Source organism: Panthera onca, chromosome E3 (assembly GCF_046562875.1).
Source record: "Panthera onca isolate mPanOnc1 chromosome E3, mPanOnc1 haplotype 2, whole genome shotgun sequence".
NCBI classification, from domain to species: Eukaryota; Metazoa; Chordata; class Mammalia; order Carnivora; family Felidae; genus Panthera; species Panthera onca.
The window spans coordinates 9159078-9179913 of NC_138354.1; the positions used below are offsets into that span (position 1 = coordinate 9159078).

The following is a 20836-nucleotide window of genomic DNA, read 5'->3' on the forward strand; positions in this document are numbered from 1 at the left end:
AAGTGTGACAACAAAAATGTTTCTAGAACTTGTCAAATGCCAGGGTGCCTGGGTGGCTCAGTCAGTTAAGCACACGACTCTTAATTTCGGTTCATGTCATGATCTCAGGGTTTGTGAGATCGAGCCCCGCATTGGACTCTGTGCTGACAGGGTAGAGCCCACTTGGGGTTCCCTCTCTCCCTCTCTCTCTGCCCTTCCCCCTGCACACTTGCCCGTGCTCTCTCTTTCTCAAAATAAATAAATAAACAATTAAAAAAAATAAAAGTTGTTGGGGCGCCTGGGTGGCGCAGTCGGTTGAGCGTCCGACTTCAGCCAGGTCACGATCTCGCGGTCCGTGAGTTCGAGCCCCGCGTCAGGCTCTGGGCTGATGGCTCGGAGCCTGGAGCCTGTTTCCGATTCTGTGTCTCCCTCTCTCTCTGCCCCTCCCCCGTTCATGCTCTGTCTCTCTCTGTCCCAAAAATAAATAAAAAACGTTGAAAAAAAAAAATTTAAAAAAAAAAAAAAAAATAAAAGTTGCCAAATGCCCCTTTGGGCAAAATCAGCCCGTTGAGAAACGTATGGCAGTACTGGAGTTGGCATGGAGGAGGTAGGAAGGGGCTGGGTTCTGGATATATTTTGAATGCAAGGTTGAAAAGACTTTCTGATGAAATGGATGCTGATGGCCAGATGCAAGAAAAAGAACAGAAAGAATGACTTCACTGGATAAATAAAATGTAGTCCATCCAGGGGCGCTTGCGGGGCTCAGTCGGTTAAATGTCCAACTTCAGCTCGGGTCATGATCTCACGGTTAGTGAGTTTGAGCCCCACATCACTTACAGTGCAGAGCCTTCTTGGGATTCTCTGCTCTGTCTCTCTCTGCCTCTGTCTCTGCCTCTCCTCAACTTGTGCTCTCTCAAAATAAAATAAATTAAATAAATAAACTTAAAAAAATGTACTCCATCGTTTTTAAAAAATGATGATATGTGGGGCACCTGGGTGGCTCAGTGAGTTATGCATCCGACTCTTGGTCTCAGCTTGGGTCTTGATCTCAGGGTTGTGAGTTCAGGTCCCGCATTGGGCTCCACGCTGGGCATGAAACCTACTTAAAAAAGAAAGAGAGGCACCTGGGTGGCTCGTAGTCATTAAGCGTCTGACTGTGGCTCAGGTCACTATCTCACAGCTCATGAGTTCAAGCCCTGCGTCGGGCTCTGTGCTATCGGCTCAGAGCCTAGAACCTCTCTCTCTGCCCCTCCCCCGCTCACCCTCTGTGTCTCTAAAATGAATAAACGGTAAAAAAAAATTTTTTTTAAAGAAATAAAAAATGATGATATGGAAATAAATATTTAAATACATATGTACATAAAATTTAGAAAGAGAATAAAGTACCGATACGTGCTATAACATGAATGAGCCTTAAAAACTATGCTAAGTTAAAGAAGCCAACACAAAAGGCCACCTATTGTAAGCTTGCATTTCTCTGAAATATCCAGAATAGGCAAATCCATGGGGACAGAAAATAAATCAATGGTTGCTATGGGCTGAAGGGAAAGAGAATTGGGATTGACTGCTTATAGGTACAGGGTTTCTCCTCTGGGGGGTGATGAAAATGTTCTGGAATTAGATTATGGTGATGGTTGTACAGTTGTACGACTGTACTAAAACCAACGTATTGTACACCTTGAGTTTGTTCAAGGCCTCCTGGAGGGAGTATGGACAGAACAGTAGGCCGGACACGAGGCCTAGGGCTCCCCTCCACTTGCCAGTCATGTTGCAATGGGCAAGTAGTTGAATCTGGTCAAGGAGACTCAAAGGGATATCTGTTGGGGGTTTTCTGGGAAAGACCTCACAGCTTTTAAAGGAGGACACAGGGGCGCCTGGGTGGCTCAGTCGGTTAAGTGTCTGCCTCTTGATTTTGGCTCAGATCGTGATCTCATGGTTCATGAATTCACTGACAGTGTGGAACCTGCTTGGGATTCCCTCTCTCTGCCTCTCTCTGCCTCTCTCTCTCTCTCTCTCTCTCTCTCTCTCTCTCTCACACCCTCCCCTGCTCTCCCTCTCTCTCTCAAAATAAATAAATAAACCTAAAAACATAGGATGCAGATAGAGATATTCTAGGTCTCAACGTTGTCATATGCAGGAGATACTCAGAACCGAGGCCGCTATCTTGAGTCACCAGGGAAGGCAGCCTCATGACTCAAGAGGGCAGCCAAGAGGAGGACGATGGCAATGTAGACGGATGGGTAGCACCTGGGTCCCTGATGATGTCACTCCATGAATTCACCAATCCTGAAATGGATCTACCTCCGGACTTCTTGTTCAGTAGATAAAGTCTCGAGCAACTTTGGTTTGTGTTTTCTGTTACTTGCCGACAAAAGCACTGTTAACTGATAGAGTATCGAATGCTGCTGACACATCAAGTAATACAAGGACAACGCGCATTGACAGTACAGTGGTGAGCGTAGCTGCCTTCCATGGAGTGAGAGGACGGTGGTGGAAACTTCGCTTGTCCCCTGTATCTGCTCTCCCTTCTTACACAGTAATGGAATCCTTAGCTGGGCTATGGTCAGGAGAAGTTCTGGCCATGAGATACGAGAAGGCTTATGGTCATAGCCTTTAAGGAAGGAGCATGAAAAAGCCCTCCATTTCTCCTTTCTTTCCCCTTTTGTTGCCTGTTACGGACTAAATGTATCCCTCCAAAATTCATGCTGAATCCCTGACCCCAAATGTGGCTATTTATGGAAATAGGACCTTTAGGGGGTAATTTAAATTACTTTAGGTCATAAGGGTAGGGCCCTCATCCCATGGGATTAGTGTCCTTATAAGAAGAGACACCGGAGAGTGCTCCCCACCCCGATGTAGGAACACAGAGAGAAGGCAGCCATTCACGAGTCAGGAGGAGGGTCCTCACTAGGGACCAAACCCTTCCAGAACCTTGATCTTGGACTTCTAGCCTCCCCAGAACTGTGAGAGAATAAATTTCTGTGGTTTAAGCCTCGTGGTCTATGGCATTTTGACGTGCAGCTGACTGATGTATCTACCAAAATAAAAGCGTAATGGCAGGAGCTGTGGTGGAAGACATCCAGACGGCAAACAGACACATGAAAAGATGTCAACCCAAAATGTGAACCCAATGTGAACCCAAAAAAACAAACAATCCAGTGAAGAAATGGGCAAAAGACACGAATAGACACTTTTCCAAAGAAGACATCCAGATGGCCAACAGACACACGAAGAGATGTTCAACATCACTCATCAGCAGGGAAATACAAATCAAAACCACAATGAGACACCACCTCACACCTGTCAGAATGGCTAAAATTAACAACTCAGGAAACAACAGATGTTGGCAAGGATGCGGAGAAAGAGGAACCCTTTTGCACTGCTGGCAGGAATGCAAACTGGTGCAGCTGCTCTGGAAAACAGTATGGAGGTTTCTCAAAAAATTAAAAATAGAGCTACCCTGTGACCCAGCAATTGCTCTATTATGTATTTATCCAAAGGATACAAAAATGGGATTCGAAGGGGCATATGCACCCCAATGTTTATAGCAGCATTATCGATAATGGCCAAATAATGGAAAGAGTCCAATGTTCATCGACAGATGAATGGATAAAGAAGATGTTGGTGTGTATATATATATATATGTGTGTGTATACACACACACACACACACACACACACACATATATAATGGTATATTGTATATTGGTAATCAAAAAGAATGAAATGGTACCATTTGCAACACTGTGGATGGAACTAGAGTGTATTATGCTAAGCGAAATAAGCCAGAGAAAGACAAATATCATATGATTTCACTCATATGTAGAATTTAAGGAACAAAACAGATAAACGTAGGGGAAATGAAGGAAAAATAAGATAAAAACAGAGAGAAAGGAAAACCAGAAGAAACTCTTAAATACAGAGAACAAACAGAGTTGCTGGAGGGGTGTTGGGAGGGGGGATGGGCTAAGTGGGTGGTGGGCACTAAGGAGGGCATTTGCTGGGATGAGCACTGGGTGTGGTATGTAAGTGATGAATCACTGAATTCTACTCCTGAAATCATTATTACACTATATGTTAATTAACTTGGATTTAAATTAAAAAAAAAAAAAAAAAAGCCCAATGTGAAGAATCCAGTTGGGAAAGAGCAGCTGAATATGGGGAAGAGAAGACGCACAGATGGAGAGAGGGAGGTCCTCGACGAGGCAGAAAGACACGGGGTTTGGACAGCGGGGGACATCTCCTCAGGCCAGGGTAGAAAGGAAGCAGCAGGAGGAAAGGAGGGGTGGGCACAGACCCACGAGGGGATACAGGTTTGGGAGCAGGGTGATGGCAGACCTCCCCTCAGAGGTTTTCCTTCTCTGAGAAATGGAAAGCATGATCAGGCCCAAGAGCCAGGAAGCAAAGTCCTGAGAGGCGCCGGGCTGTCTCCCTTTTCCTCTCTTGGCCTCATCTTCCCAAGCTGCAGGATAAACAGCTTGGTCTGCACCCCTAGTCCCCAAACTTGTTTGATCCTCAGGAAGTTTTCAAAAATACACTTTTGGGGGGCGCCTGGGTGGCTCAGTCAGTTAAGCGTCCGACTTCGGCTCAGGTCATGATCTCACGGTCCGTGAGTTTGAGCCCCGCGTCGGGCTCTGTGCTGACAGCTCAGAGCCTGGAGCCTGCTTCAGATTCTGTGTCTCCCTCTCTCTCTGACCCTCCCCCGTTCATGCTCTGTCTCTCTCTGTCTCAAAAATAAATAAACATTTAAAAAATTTTTTTTTAAAAATACACTTTTGGGAGGCCCTACCCGTGAATCTCTGGGGTTAGAAGTGGCGGGGGCAGGAATCTGTATGTGTGTATATATATGTGTGTGTGTATATATATATATACATATGTATGTGTGTGTGTGTGTATATATATATATAACATGTATTTAGTTTTGAGATAGTGCATGTGGGAGAGAAAGAGAGGACAGAAGATCCGAAGCGGGCTCTGTGCTGACAGCAGTGAGCCTGATGTGGGGCTCAAATTCATGAACCGCGAGATCATGACCTGAGCGGACGTTGGACAGATGCTCGACCGACTGAGCCACCCAGGTGCCCCCAAGAAATCTGTATATATTTTTAAAGTGGCCCCGGGGCTGATGTGGGTGCACTGCCCTGCAGAGGCGAGAGGCGCTTCAGCTTTGAGAGTTTGTTGTTCCAGTGGGAAGGTGCAGAATTCTAGCACAGCATTTCATGGGAGCTGCAAACTATAGAATAAGCCTCGTGCCACTTCTTGTCACCTATAACTACAACAGCCCCAAAGCTCAAAAGGTAACTCAAGAGGAACAACAGCAAGGCACAATCAGCAGCAAGATCAGGGCCCTGCCTGAACGCGAAGCCCACCGCATACACTCTGGCTCCTGTGACCATGTTTCCAACCCCCAGTGGGACGTGGGTCAGGGCTTAATCAAGGGGACTCCCCAGGCGGCAACAGTTGGAGCAGGGCTGTTGCAGGAGCTCAGGGATACTTGGCAGAGCTGCCTTTCTGAAACCTGAGCTCTGGGGGTAGGGGGAAGAGGAAGGAGGGGCTGCCTGGCCCTGGGAATCCACGCCTGCCTCCCCACCTGCACCGCCCCCGCCCCTGCAGCCGGGAGCTCCTCCTCTGCCTGGGTGCCCCTTCTCTGGGGCTGCTCCAGACTGTGCGGGTCACCTCCACTCTCCCTTTGCCTCCCTCTGCCCCTGAGGTCTGGTGGGGACAGGCTGGGGTCACGAGTGAGCTCCATGGACGGGGACTTGGCCTCAGCTTATCTTCCAGCTTTGGAAAGGAAAGAAGAAAGGACTGTGCTGATTTGCATTTGGGGGATTCTTCCCCCTCCTAAACTACTGGGGGCAGAAAAAGTGATTTGAGATTTAACCTTGGATTGACCGTGGAAGAAGGGACAGAAAGAGCCCAGAACATTCCCCCAGGTATGAATACTTCACTTCTGCGCGCGCGCACGAGTGTGTGTGTGTGTGTGTGTGTGTGTGTGTGTGTGTGTGTGTGAGAGAGAGAGAGAGAGAGAGAGAGAGAGAGGGAGGGAGAGAGGGAGGATGACAAGTTTTCTACTGGTCGGATGTGGAATTGCCCTTGATGATATCCCGGGCCCCTCTGACTGCTTCATTCTATGATTCTGCAGCCCTAAACTTCATTCAGTCATTCAACAAACATTTCCTGAGCGTCCACCCTGTGCCAGATGGTGCCATTGAACAAGATCTGGCACTTGCCCCAAAAAAGGTCCACAGATAGTAGTAACAATAGCAGTAGCTCCCGCACATACGGTGGGTCAGGCACTGGGCTAAACCTTCTATAAACTTTAGCTCTTTAGGGGCACCTGCGTGGCTCAGTAGGTTAAGCGTCCAATTTTGGCTCAGGTCATGATCTCACGATTTGGGAGTTTGAGCCCTGCGTTGGGCACTCTGCTGTCCGCACAGAGCCAGCTTCAGATCCTCTGTCTCCTTCTCTCTCTGCCCCTCCCCTGCTGTGCTGTCTCTCAAAAATAGGTAAACATTTAGGAAAAAAAAAACAAACCCAAAACTTTAGCTCCTTTGACCTAGCCACAATCATCAGAGCTAAGTATATTACTAACCCCATTTTACAGATTACAATAGTGAGGCTTAGTGAGGTGAGATCACAGAGCTGGTTGGTGGTGGAACTGATGCTTCTGACCACTGTGCTGTGCTGCCTGGCCTGCCCTGTAAAGGCAGAAGATGCACTAATAACACACAAAAGGAGGGAGTGTGAGAGCTTCAGAGAGTCACAGTTCCCGGAGGGCAGGGAACAGTTAAGTCTCATTTCCACCAAGGGTCCCAGGGGTGAAGCAGGGGCAGGCCCAGATCACTATGGAGTCCCTCAGCAAAGACAGGCCCGTGACTACGCCTCCTTGGAGTCCTCAGTCCCCATCTCCCAGCTGTCCCGGGTCAGGCAGAGGGAATACAAAAGCTGATTATTCCACTGGGGGCTGTTCTGGGCCCCATGAATGGAGTATTGAAAACCCTGTGTCCACATCCAGATAGGTTTTCAATCTCTCCCCAACCAGACTGTTTGTATACCCGGACGGAGGCCAAGCCAGGGGGAGATGGCAGGGGTCTCCTGCCGGGAGGTATCTCCCTCTCAATGTAGCCCAAAGAGACCCATCCTCTAAACCAGGCCCCCATCTCCCCCCAGCCGTCGCATCACTGTCCATGCGCTGTATCGGCCTCTTGCTGGAGGTCTGCCAGGAAAGGGGACATAGGGTCTTACTGGGACGTGTTTACATGGTGCAAATGTTCACTGAGTTGCATGCGTAGGATTTACACACGATGGGGCTTGTATACCTCACTCCAAAATTTGTTTATTTTTAAGGAATCTCTACACCCAACGTGGGGCTCAAACTCACAACGCTGAGATTAAATGTCGCATGCTCTTGGGGCACCTGGGAGGCTCAGTAGGTTAAGTGTCCGACTTCAGCTCAGGTCATGATCTCACAGTTTGTGAGTTCGAGCCCGTGGCGGGCTCTGTGCTGACAGCTTGGAGCCTGGAGTTTGCTTCAGATTCTGTGTCTCCCTCTCTCTCTGCCCCTCCCTTGCCTCTGCTCACACTCTGTCTCTGTCTCTCTCAAAAATAAATAAACATTAAAAAAAAAGAAGAGTCGCATGCTCTTCTGACCAAGCCAGCCAGGCACCCCTACTCAATCCAAAATACATGTTTTAGGTTTATTTATTTATTTTGAGAGAGGGAGAGAGAGAGAGCAGGAGAGAAGTAGAGGGAGAGGGAGAGAGAGAATCCCAAGCAGAATCCGATGCGAGGTTCAAACTCACAAACCGTGAGATCATGACAAGATCAAGACCTGAGCTGAAACCAAGAGCCAGGTGCTAACCTGACTGAGCCACCCAGGTGCCTCTCAATCCAAAATTTAAAAAATAATCTTCAAGGCCTTCCCGCCCCAAAAGGGCAGAGCCTCTCAAATGTCACCTATTCTCCCAGCCCTTCACCATTTTGGCATATTTGAGAGTCATGGGAACCATACTTCCTTGACTGTTTTTTTTTTTTTTCCTTAAATTGATTCTTTTCTTCTGATTTATTTATTTTGCGAGGAGGGGAGTGCAAGTGAGTGAAGAACAGAGAGAGAAACAAATCCCAGGAGGGACAGAGAGAGAGAGAGAGAGAGAGAGAGAGAGAGAGAGGGAGAGAGGGAGAGACAGAGAGAAGCGGGGCTCACTCGAAGTGGGCTTGTGCTTACCCAAAGCAGGGATGAGCTGACCTGATGCCGGACTCGAACTCCCCAACTGTGAGATCATGACCTGAGCCAAAGTCAGATGCTTAACGACTGAGCCACCCAAGCTCAGGTGCCCTCATTTCTTCTGATTTGTATTAACGTTTTTTAAAAAAATGTTATTTTATTTATTTTAGAGAGAGGGCACAGGAGCAGGGAAGGGGCATAGAGAGGGAGAGAGAGAATCCCATGAACTGTGAGATCATGACCTGAGCCAAAATCAACAGTTAGACATTTAACCAACTGAGCCATCCAGGTGCCCCTGATTTAAATTAACTTTAAAAATAAACTTTATAGGGGTGCCTGGGTGGCTCAATCGGTTGAGCGTTGGTCTTTGGCTCAGGTCATGATCTCTGTTTGTGAGTTCGAGTCCCGTGTCGGGCTCTGTGCTGACAGCTCAGAGCCTGGAGCCTGCTTCGGATTCTGTGTCTCCCTCTCTCTCTGCCCCTCCCCTGCTCATGCTCTGTGTCTCTCTATCAAAAATAAATAAAATGTAAAAAAAATTAAAAAATAAATAAAAATAAACTTTATATTGCTCCAAATAAATGGAAAACCAGAATCCTTTACTATAAACAGAAAGCATTGTAAAAAAAAAGAAAGAAAGAAAATAGGGGTGCCTGGTGGCTCAGTCGGTTAGGTGTCTGACTCTTGATTTCAGCCCATGTCATGATTTTGGCTCAGAACATGATCTTGGCTCAGATCAGGGTTTCGAGGTTCGTGGGTTCAAGCCCTGCACCAAGGTCCACGCTGACAGTGCAGAGCCTGCTTGGGATTCTCTCTCTCCCTCTCTCTCTACCCCTCCCCACCCTCAATAGAGAAAGAAAGAAGACAATAGTAGACATCCTTTCATCTCCCACTAAAATTTTGTGGATTACCACCAGTGGCACCAGCACCAGGCTTTGGGATACGGTGCCCTGGAGGATAAACCCTGAGCCCTCAGCACAGACTCCGGGCCTGTGATGCTTTGGGACCAGGCAGAAGTCCAACTTTGTCTCCTGCCATGGCTCTCACACACCCTCTGCTCCAGCCAGACCTAAGTCTTGTGCTCTACCCTCAGAGAGCCCAGCTGTTGCCCCCGCCGCCTCCGCCTCCGCCTCCGCCTCCACTCAGAATGCCGATTCCAAGCGGAAATGTCACATCCCCCTGAGGCTCTCGCTGAGCCCCTTCCAGCTGGAGGAAGTGACTTAGGATCTTTATTTCCAGATGTTCCAGCTGTGACTTCTCCACCACCCCTTGATGGGACCATCTGAAAGGCCATCCACTGGCTGGATGCACGAGGAAGCAGAGATGCGAATTGATCCCCAGCCGGCAGAGAAGAGCAGGGGGCGGGGGCTGGGAGACTGGAGCACTGGCTCTTCACGCCTCCCCCCTGCCTTATCCTTCCTCCTCCTTTTGCCGCTGGGTGAGTGCCCTCCCCCCTCAACCCCGGACCCTTCCCTTGTCTGGCTCTTGGTTTTCCCAGCTGTAAAATTATGGTTTGTGAATGAGATCGTTTCCGAAGTTCCTTTCAGCTCTGACATTTGTTCAGGGTTGATGAAATCTAAGGGTCTGTCTGAGTTGGGGAAGTGGAGGGCTCGGCGCTGGAGGTGAGGGCTCAATGTAAACAGGGTCTGGGCGGCTAGGGGACACCGGAAATAGGGAAGGAGGGAAAGGAGTGGGCTCAACAATGGCTGTTGGAAAGGCAGCTGGTGGAATACATAGACCCAAATGACCTAGGGGCCATGCTAACTTGAGAAAGAAGCAACGAGTCTCAGTTTCTTCACCTGTAAAATGGGCACACCAGTACACACCTCAGAGCATTGTCCTAAGAATTCTATGAGGCGCCTGGAGGCACATGAAGGTGCCTGAGAACCGTCACACCCTGCACACAAGTGAGGGGCTTTTATGGGCTTGTCAATTTCCCGCTGGGCCAGTTTCCCTGTTTCCTACCACCTCCCCCCACCCCGCCCCAGGCCATGTGCCCAGAATTGTGTGCTGAAGAAGAGTGTGGCTATTTGGGTTGGAATCTGGGCTCTATTCTTTGTTCTCTGTGTGGCCTTGAGCAAGTGGCCTCACTTCACTAAACCAGAAGTTTCCTCATGCGCGAAATCCTACCTACCTTAAGCATCCCACTGGTTAAGTTAGCCAGGCCACATAAAGCAATGGGCACAGTGTCTGACTTACACATAATGAGAGCTGAAGCAGAAGGCCTTGTATAGGTAAATCTTTGGGGGGATATCCTAATAAATCCCAAAGCCAATTGGCACACTTAAGACAGAGCTACTGACCGTCTGCTGAGTAATACCAGGAAACACACAGACAGGCAGGGCCGCATCACCAGGCAGAAGGCCCAAGAAGGCTTGGAGACTGTGTCCAGAGATTGAGAGGAAACCGCATTTCTAGCTGAAGGCTCCAGGAAGGCTCTCCAGGGGCAGGGACTCTGAGCTATATCTAGAAGGATCTGCAGGCTCTAATGAGCAGAACTGTTCAAGTAGACGAGACTGCAGGGTTAAAGACCCAGAGACAAGACTGATGGGAAATTAAGAAGTAAAGGAAGGCGGGACTCCTGGCTGGCCCAGCGGGTGGAGCGTGCAACTCTTGATTTTGGGGTTGTGAGTTCCAGCCCCACGCTGGCTGTAAAGACTACTTTAAAAAAAATTACTTAAAAATAAAATATTTCAAAAAATAAAAAAAGAAGTGAGGGGAAGCTGGCTAAAAGGCTTTGTAGAGAAAGCTCAGGATCTGGGACTCCTGCAGGAAATGGGGAGTCTTTGAGGCACTTCACAGTGGAGGGGGAGAAGCAGACAGACCCGTTTCAGGCAGGGAGAGAGAAGAGAAGCTTGGAAAAGGCAGGGAAAGTGAAGAGGAGGGGGATGATGGTAAGGATCATGGGGGGAAAGGAGACTGTTCCCAGGGCCCTGTGGCCAAGGGAGGGGGCAGAGGGACCAATGCTTTTTCTCATTCTGTTTCAGCCAGCGCCCTACAGCCCACCCCACTGCCCTTTCCAGGTAGGTGCCCCTGCCTCTCCTGCCCATACCCTGCCCTGCCCCCAGGTACCCAGATGAGCAGATGGAAAGCCTCAGGGAATGACAACTAACCAGCCCTCCGTGACTCTAGATGCCCCCAAAGAGATTGCGCTAGTCTCCCCATTTTACAGAGAGGGAGAAATAAGGCCCGGAAGGGACTGACCGTAAGGCTCCCACGGCTTCGCAGCAAGGTGGGCGTCCTGCACATCAGGCCCAGCAATCCCCCTGGTGCCAGCCCAACCCTCTCCACAGAGCTGAGGCTGGTGGGGGGCCCGAGCCGCTGCCGGGGGCGCCTGGAGGTCTTGCACGGCGGCTCCTGGGGCAGCGTCTGTGACGATGACTGGGATGTGGTGGATGCCAACGTGGTGTGTCGACAGCTGGGCTGCGGCCTGGCACTGCCCGTGCCGCGGCCCCTCGCCTTCGGCCAAGGCCGAGGCCCCATCCTGCTGGACAACGTGGAGTGTGGCGGGCAGGAAGCTGCGCTGAGCCAGTGCGGCAGCCGAGGCTGGGGCGTCCACAACTGCTTCCACTACGAAGATGTGGCTGTCCTGTGCGATGGTAAGCAGAGACCTGTGACCCGGGAGGGCGGGCAGCAGGGTTGTATGGACGAATGAAGGGACTGGCATGGCAGAAGAACAATCCGGAGGTGGCATTGCACGGTGTGGGGGAGGAGCCCCGGCCTTGTTGTCAGGGTCCCAGCGGCCCTTCTGCCTCATTGTGCGATCCTGGCTGAAGGAAAACCAGCATTATTGCTTCTATGTGGGGCCTTGATGGTTCCAGCCGAGCTCTCTCCCCATTTTGAAAATCAAACAATTGGGGTCAACACTGGCAGTGAGGTCCGTTTGGTGTGGAGCTGCAGCAGACATCTCTGAGAGGCGTTGACCTTGAGAGTATTGGTTCTAGTTTTCAAGGAAATCGCCTGGTGGGCTCATTAAATAAAACACAGATGGTGGCTCCATCCCAGAGTTTCTGATTCTGCAGGTCTGGGGTGGGGCCTGGGAATTTGCATTTCTAATAAGTTCTCAAGTAACGTAATGTTGCTCTAAGAACACAAAGAACTCGTCTGAAGCTACTGCTTTCTGGACTCAGGGGGCCCCTTCTCCTCTCATACCCCAGGGTTCCTGGCTTTGACCCTTTGTGTGGCCAGAGGCCCTATGGCAGGTACCTTAGGGGTCCATGCCCTGCCGCTCACACATCCGGTGTGAGGATGAAGAACAGAAAGATCCATGTATCCTCCTCCCTTCCACCCTGCTTCCTTCCCAGAATTCTTGCCCACGCAGCCCCCAACAAGGAAAGTGTTAACCAGTAGGGCGCCCCCTACAACTCCCCAGAATGGGAAAGGTAAGTAAGGGCAACATGGGGACCACCTGGGTCTTAGGAGAAGGACCCCCAGAGGAGTCTGCCACCCTTACCTTTGATGGTGGGAAGAGAGGGATTACCGATGGGTGAGCTGGGACATTCCCTTCCCATCCTGCCCCTTGCAGGCCCCCAGGCTGCTCACAGTCTGGCTAGGGAAAGAGGAGGCATTCCTGTGGGATGATTAAAAATAGCACAGGGGCTCCGACTGACTTCAGCTCAGGTCATGATTTCACGGTTTGTGAGTTCGAGCCCCACGTCCGGCTGTGCAGACAGCTCAGAGCCTGGAGCCTGCTTGGGGTTCTGTGCCTCCCTCTCTCTTTGCCCCTCCCCCGCTCACACTCTGCCTCTCTCTCTTTCTCTCTCTCTTTCAAAAGTAAATATTGAAAAATATATTAAAAAAAAAAAGTCAGCACAGGGGCACCTGGGTGGCTCGATCGGTTAAGGGTCCAACTCTTGATTTTGGCTCACGTCATGATCTCATGGTTTGTGGGTTCGAGCCCAGTGTTGGGCTCTGTGCTGACAGTGCAGAGCCTACTTGGGATTCTGTCCCTCCCTCTCTCCTGCTCCTCTCTCTTGCATGCTATTTCTCTCAAAATAAATAAACTTAAAAAAAAATAGTCAGCTGAGGGCACCTGGATGGCTTAATTATTTACACATAAGACTCTTGGTTTTGGCTCAGGTCATGACCTCACTGTGAGTTTGAGCCCTGTGTCAGGCTCCGTGCTCCTGGTGCAGAACCTGCTTGGGATTCTCTCTCTCTCTCTCTCTCTCTGCACTCCTCCCGCATACTCTCTCTCTCTCTCTCTCTCTCAAAATAAACTTAAAAAACAGCACAAGTTGCTAAAGAGGTGAGGACCGGAGCTTAATCCAATGGGAGACTCAGATATGTACAGAAATATGGATAATGACGGAGAACAAGAAAATGAAAAGTACCCCCAAAGAGGGACAGATTAAATAAGCAAGGAAGCCCAGAGGAGGAAGAGGGTCTCACCTACTAGAGATATGGGAGGGCTTCCTAGAGGAAGAATTGTTGGCAATGCACCTGGAAAGGTGAGGCTCCTTTCACTGCAGGAGTAAGTGAGGAAACAGCAGTGTGGACCGGTACCAGGAAGGTTGGTTTGAGGCAGAAAATGACCCAGTCAAAGCCAGTTTGTCCTGATCCCACAAACCTCCCCAATCTGGGACTGTGAGGAGGCAGTGCCTTCGGGTAATTGGGTGAGAAGCTTCTCCTTGGTTTTAGGTGCTGGGGCCCCATGCACTGTGGGTAGTGGGTACGTGGAGGGCCTGAGGCATTGGGGAAGCACTGGATTGGGTGCACTATTGGGGGGGGAGGCACAGCCCTGTGGGAAATGCTCCGGCCCGCCCCCCCACCAGGTGAGGGCAGCGTGCGCCTGGTTGGGGGCGTGGGCCCGTGTCAGGGCAGAGTCGAGATCCTTCATGGTGGCCTGTGGGGCACGGTCTGCGACGACGACTGGGGGCTGCCGGATGCTGCCGTGGTCTGCCGCCAATTGGGCTGTGGGGCGGCCCTGGCCGCCACCACCAACGCCTTCTTCGGTTATGGCACGGGGCACATCCTTCTGGACAACGTGCACTGCGAAGGCAGCGAGCCCCGCCTGGCAGCCTGCCTAAGCCTGGGCTGGGGTGTGCACAACTGCGGCCACCACGAGGACGCCGGCGCGCTCTGCGCAGGTGCGGGCTCGGGGGCGGGGCTGGGCGGGGACCGGGGCGGGGCGGGGCCCCGTCCTGGCGCGGGCGGAGGCGGAGGCGGAGGCGGAGCGGGGCCGGGCGGGGCTTGGTGGCTTCCCCCGATGCACCCCAGTGCTCTCCGGGAAGGCCCCAAAATTACTTTTAACGTCTCAGTACTGCTCTAGAAGTGCCTCTGAAAGTCCCAGTACTCTTTGTGGTAGGTTTCACGGTATTGTGCCACCAATACTCCAGAATTATTTAGCAGTACCCCAAGAAAGCCTCCGGAATTTTCTAGCAATTTCTAAGTGCTCTTCACGGAATACTCCAGAGTAAAGTAATAGTACTCTAGAATTACCCCAGAGCTACTCCAGAATTCTCTCACTGTAGCCCAGGTATGCCCCCAGAATTACCAAGCATAGCCATCTGTAATCCTTTGTAATCTGTAACCACAATAGTGTGTTCACCCACCTGGTCCCTCTCCCATTTTGAGATTTTTTCCTGAGCAAATAGGAATAATAGGGCCAGTAATGGCACTTCACAGATGGACTCCACTCTGTAACATATAAATTGTTTGCTCTGCCTCACCGCACACCAGGGGCCATTATTCCTGGTTTACAGATGGGAAAGCTGAGGCCCAGTGAGGCGGAGCCTTACCCACGGTCACATAGTGAGTCCTGGCAAAGCCACAGCTAACCTTGCTGCACAGTCTCCAGCATGACTCTTGGCCTTTCTAGTCCTATTTTATCTGCAAGATGGGGATGAGTCTTGTGCTGTAAGCCCCTCAGGACTGTGCATGGCCCTCCCTGGTGGGTAAGGCCTTCTCTGTCTCTCCATCTTGGACACACACTGGGCTTCTGAAAACACTGGAGAGAAACGGAAGCATGTGTGTCAAAGCCCTTTATAAACTGCAATGTGGACACCTGTGCACCAAAAGTAAATTACAAACACTGTCAAGTAGGGCAGATTCCCCCCCCCACCCCCACCCCCACCCCCGCCCCCACCCCAGCTTGGGAGTAAAATCTGTTGTGCTCTCCACGGAGACCCTCCCATCCTCCCCTGACGGCGCAGGGCTGACCCGGAACCAAAACCTTGGCCTCTGACCCTGCTCCCTTCTCTCCTGCTCTAGTCCTGGGCCCCCCGACTCTCACCGCACTACCACCCTTGGCCACAAGAGAGGACTGGGCCTGGCACACAGAGCCAGAAGGTAAGGAGCCCAGCCTTCTGGGCTGGAATGGTAGGGACAAGGCAGACAGGGCTGGGAAATAGAAAGGCTGTTCTGGATCTACTGGAAGGCGGCCCTGGCTAGCCGACCAGGACTTTCCGCCCGATGGTAAAGAGGTGGGCGAGAGAATCACGAGCAGACGGAGCAAGGATGAAATCCAGAGCTCTGAAAAGTTCAGCAAGGTGGGAGGAGACAGTAAGAGATTTCTTCAAAGCTCTGAGGTACAATTTGGGTGGGTGCTGAGGTTGGAAATCGAGAGACCTTGTGAGAGGGTTGAGCTAAAGGTTGAATGAAGGCTAGAAGCACATTGGGAGTCCCGTCTGGAACTATCATTGAGATTCAAAGTAGACTAATGCCTGGAAATAGGATTCGGTTCATTCCAATCAAGTTTCCTGAGGACCACACCGGACTACACGGCGACACTAGGATTGAGGCTGAGTGTGGGGTGCAGGTGTGGTACAGCTGGGGGCCCGTAGGCATCGCTGTGCCCTGTTGTAGGCCAGAAGGCCTCCTCGTCCCCTTCACATGCTCTAGAGGCCCTGTCTCTGCAGCTACAGGAGTTGGTGCCCTGCCTTCCAGGGAGATGGCACTGTTCACCACAGCCACCTGGGTCGCGGGGAAGAAAAGTAAGTGGCAGAGCCAGGGTTCTGTGGGGGTGGGAGAGGGGTAGGGCTGGGGCTCTGTCCGGGAGCCAGCGGCCCCAGCCCAGCCCCAATGGCCACGGGCCTGTGCGCCCCGCAGGCGGGCGGCTGCGGCTGGTGGGCGGTCCGGGCCCGTGCCGCGGCCGCGTGGAGGTGATGTACGCCGGGGGCTGGGGCACCGTGTGCGACGATGACTGGGACTTCGCGGACGCGCGTGTGGCCTGCCGCGAGGCGGGCTGCGGGCCTGCGTTGGGCGCCACGGGCCTCGGCCACTTCGGCTACGGGCGCGGCCCCGTGCTGCTGGACAACGTGGGCTGCGCCGGGACGGAGGCCCACCTGAGCGACTGCTTCCACCTGGGCTGGGGCCAGCACAACTGCGGCCACCACGAAGATGCCGGCGCGCTCTGCTCAGGTAAGGTGGCGGCGGGACCGCGCAGAGGCGCGCACTGCCGCGCTGGCGGGGCCGCGCAGCACGGCCTCCCGGGAATGGGCGGGGCCGCGCGCAGACGCGTACTGCGGCGCAGGCGGGGTAAGGCTGCCTCTGAGAAATGGGCGGGGCCCTGCGTGAGGGCTCTCTGCGGCACTGCAGCGTGAGAGGGGCCGGAGAGGACGCGCACTCCGCAGAGAGGCGGAGCCGGACCATAGACGCGCTCTGCGGCTGCGCAGCATGGGCGGAGCCGGGAAGGGAGCGCCCTCTGCAGTGAGGCGGGGGTAGGGCTTGGGGCGGGCGTGCCCGCTGCGGCAGTGAGGGGAGGGCGAGAGGAAAGCTAGGGACAAAGTCTGGAAATCCGTGTGAAGGGAGGGGCAGGGTCTCTTTCTATCTGCTGAGTCAAGGACCCGCAAAGCTCTAGGAAGCAGAGTTGATCAGCTTTCGGGGAGCAAGCGTCTGACCTTTGAGAATCAATGGAAAGGGGTGTTTGTAGAGTCTGACCTATTTTAAAATGCTCCTGTTTATTGATTGGTGTGGGAAATGAGATCTTCACCCTCCTTTGGTGCCCTTGGCCTAGGAGCCTTGGCCACAAAGGGGTAGCTACAAAGGGTCCTGCTTTGGTTTCCAGGGTGAAAGAATCACAGCCCCATTTCTGATCCAAGTGGCAGAAAGCAGTTCTCCTTCAGGGTCCTGTGAGGCCCTCCCTGTCCCTTAATCAGGCTCCCCTTGGGAGGGTAGAAGGTAATCTGCCTCAAGGAACATGTTCCCTAATGTGACAGCCACCTCTTTTTCTTTGTCCTTGCTGAGCCAGGCCCAGAGGAGCTAGGACTTCAAGTCCAGCAGGATGGTTCTGAGACCACCCGGGCGCCCACTCCTCGGCCCAGGGACGGTAGGTGCCCACAGCCCCAAAGATGGAAGTAGAGACGTTAGGATCGGAAGGACCAGAACTGGGGGAGATCACAGCCTGAGGTTACACAGCTCAGCAGATTTGTACCAGGTTTGAGAACCTTTGCTATGTGTTAGTCTCTGTTCTCGTTAATAAGGGTATGGTATCCAGAAGAGGGAGGTGGATTTTAAGGGAGCAATCTTAGAGATTTCTAGAGATGGGATCAAAATAAGGGGCTCCTTCCTGAAGAGATGAAAGGAAAGAATTCAATTTTAAGCCTGTGGGTGAGGGGAGACGATAACCTTCAGGGGACACAAGCACAGTCTCCAGAGAGTGGCACTGGGGGTGAGGATCTGGGATTATGAACAGAGGACTAAGGAAAGAGCAGACATGAAACACTCAGCAGGGACACAGCACCCCACAAAGGCTTGTACACATTCTTCCAGTCCAGAGACTGAGTCTAGACTGCCACCCAGCTTATTTTAACCTGATTTATCTGCCCTTGTCCATCGGCCCCCAGGGCAATGCTGTGTCTGACATCACTACCCTTTGCCTTTTCTGTCTACCCCTTCCATGGCCTGGCATGGGCCAGCCCCTTCCAGCCCTGGGCCTTGTCTCTCCACAGGGCACCTGCGTCTGGCCAATGGAGCCCACCAATGTGAGGGGCGCGTAGAACTCTTCCTAGGGCAACGGTGGGGCACTGTTTGCGATGACGCTTGGGACCTGCGGGCAGCCACTGTCCTGTGCCACCAGCTGGGCTGTGGCCAGGCCCTGGCAGCCCCCGGCGAGGCCCACTTCGGCCCAGGCCGAGGCCCTATCCTCCTGGACAATGTCAAGTGCCGTGGGGACGAGAGTGCCCTTCTGCTCTGCTCTCACATCCGCTGGGATGCCCACAACTGTGACCACAGTGAAGACGCCAGTGTCCTGTGCCAGCCATTGTGACCCAGCCCATTCTGCAGACCATCTCTTCTGGGAGCCTGCTGTGGCCTGCCCCTCTTCCTCCAGGAAGCCCTCCTCCTCTGACAACTTCAGTTCACTCTGCCCTTCCCTCCTCTTGCCTGGGAGAGAGCCTATTCAGCAAGTGTGGTCCTGCATGGGGGAGCCTGGCTCTACCCAGGTGACATCACCTGTCACCAATTATTGTGGGCCCAATTCAATAAGAGTTCCCACTTGCTGCTCAGCCAGAATATAAAATGGGGGGAAGGGAATGACTCATAACTGTTTTCTTCGGTGGGGCTCCTGTTACAACACCTGACCCTGCCTTCCTGGACCCTGGTCCAGGAGGCTCAGGGGCTCTCTATAAATGGAGTATCCCCCCTCTCCCCAACCCACATTGGGAGCCCCAAGAAGAGGGAAGGCAGGAGAGACCCACAGCTCTTACCTTAGACTGCCTGTGGCTGCAGAAGAACCTGGGTCGTTGCCCTGGCCTTCTCCGTGAGGGCCCAGACTCAGATGGTGCTTGGCTGGACAAGGGGACTGGAGGGGCCAAAGCAGGGACAGCGGCCCCTCCCTGCAGCTGGAACCAACATCTCTGATTTATGCTGCCCCCACCACAGAGCCTCCACTTTGCAGTAGCGAAGAACCCTGGGGGCCTGTAGCCACCTGTTTATAGGTGCCAAGTCAATAAAGCATTGTCCCCCCCCCTCCACCCCTGTCTTTTTACTTGCGGGCACAAGTGTATCATTTGTGGCAGCAGCAAAGACTGGTTAGAACTCTCTGGGGGAAACCGGCTCGGGGATGGAGGGCCGTGCAAGAGCATCATCAGAGAGCTCTCAGCAGGCCCACACAGTCTTGGAAGTGCTGACTCGCAGTATGAGGCCTGTAAGGCCCCGGACGGTCCCCAAGCCCACCCCTGCTTTCCTTTTGCATGTAGAGAAACTTAGGTCCTGCAGAATGAAAGGGTCTGCTCCAAGACACGTTGCAAGGTGGGAGAGGCACTAGAGCAATACTCGAGAAAAAGTAGGGAGATAAGAGCAAAGCAGCACAGGGGCGTCCCCGGGGGCTGCTCTTGGGGCACCTCACCTGGAGCTCCAGGGGCAGAAAGAAGTGGGCGATCTTGCCAGAGCCCCTCTCAGCCCCAGGGTAGGTGACCTGCCTGTTTAGCAACTGTCCTGGTCAAGCCTCTGCCCTCCACATCCAGCACACAGGCTCCCTCGTTTCCTATGGCTGCTGTACCAAATTATCACAAACTGAGTGGCTTAAAACAACACAAATTTATTATCCTACAGTTTTGGGGGGTCGCTAGTCTGAAATGGGTCTCCCTGAGCTAAGTTCAAGGTCTCGGCAGGATGGTGTTCTTTCAGGAGAGCCTAAAGAAGAATCCGTTTCCTTACCTTTCCAGCTTCTAGAGGCTGCCTGCCTCCCATGCCTGCTCGTGACCTCCTTGTAGCCAACAGTTATATCACTTGGACCTCTGCTTCCACCGCCTCATCTCCTTTCCTGACATTCCTGCCTCCCTCTTCCATCCTCTGAAACCCCTTGTGATTATATTAGACCCTGGATAATCCAGGGTACTCCCCCCCATCTCAAGGTCCTTAACTTAACCACATCTGCAAAATCCCTTTAGCCATTTAAAATAACACTGTTCAGGAGCTCCAGGGATTAGGACATAGACATCTTGGTTGGGGGGAGGGCATTTTTCTGCCTCCCACAGGCTCCAGACCGGGTCCTGGCTCCCAGCCAAGGAGTGAGGCAGACACTTGAGCTCCAAAGTCCATCAGCGCTTGGCAGTAATGGCTTTGTCTCCATTTGTTAGGGAGCTCCAAGACCCACAGTGTCATTGGAAGGATGAGGATCCGAGCAACGAAAGGAATGAAAATACTTAAGGACTCAGGGAGTCGGGGTAGAGGGACCAGCCAGCCTGTAGCCCCCAGATCTGAGTGCAGCACGCTCAGATCCACTTAGCCACTGCGGCCACGCCCACCTTCAAGTGTGTGTCTCCTTCATCCTGAGAAGTGTTACAGCTTCCCATCCCTGGATTCCTCTTTCGCATCTAAACAAAGTGCTTTCATCAGTACCAATGCTCTGCCCATTAACCCTCATAGCAGCCCTGCAAGAGAAGTAACGTCACCCCCTTTTACAGACAGGGAAAACTGAGGCTCAGGGAGGGAAACTGATTTGTCCCAGTTTCTCAGAGTTTCCCATGACAAAACCTAAGATTTCTCTATTTTTTTAAAGTAAGCTCCACACCCAGTGTGGGGCTTGAACTCATGACCCCGAGATCAAGGGTCACATGTTTTACCCACCAAGCCCACCAGGTGTCCCCTTAAAGCCTAAGATTTTGATGCCTCAATACTGGTCACCAACATGTCCAATACTCCCCTTCCTGGCACACGGTGGACTTGTACTTCCATGCCCTCTTAAAGTGAGGCA

At 52.3% G+C, this 20836-nt stretch overlaps 1 protein-coding gene across 2 annotated transcripts; it reads left to right on the forward strand.

Moving 5' to 3' along the window:
- The first annotated feature begins 5607 nt into the window (after positions 1–5607).
- SSC4D (scavenger receptor cysteine rich family member with 4 domains) lies at positions 5608–19101 on the forward strand. 2 transcript variants are annotated; one of them, XR_009615024.3, is made up of 11 exons: positions 5608–5911; positions 9439–9637; positions 11187–11222; positions 11493–11798; positions 12504–12581; positions 13974–14288; positions 15412–15489; positions 16059–16133; positions 16249–16560; positions 17390–17575; positions 18090–18192. XR_009615024.3 is itself a non-coding variant. In XM_060649232.3 (11 exons), the coding sequence occupies exons 2-11, from the start codon at positions 9472–9474 to the stop codon at positions 18404–18406; spliced, it is 1761 nt and encodes a 586-aa protein (XP_060505215.3). In that variant the 5' UTR covers positions 5608–5911; positions 9439–9471; the 3' UTR covers positions 18407–19101. The 2 variants fall into 2 exon arrangements, 1 of the variants encoding a protein (XP_060505215.3); XM_060649232.3 differs by having other exon boundaries at positions 17390–17467; positions 18090–19101.
- The last annotated feature ends 1735 nt before the right edge of the window (positions 19102–20836 follow it).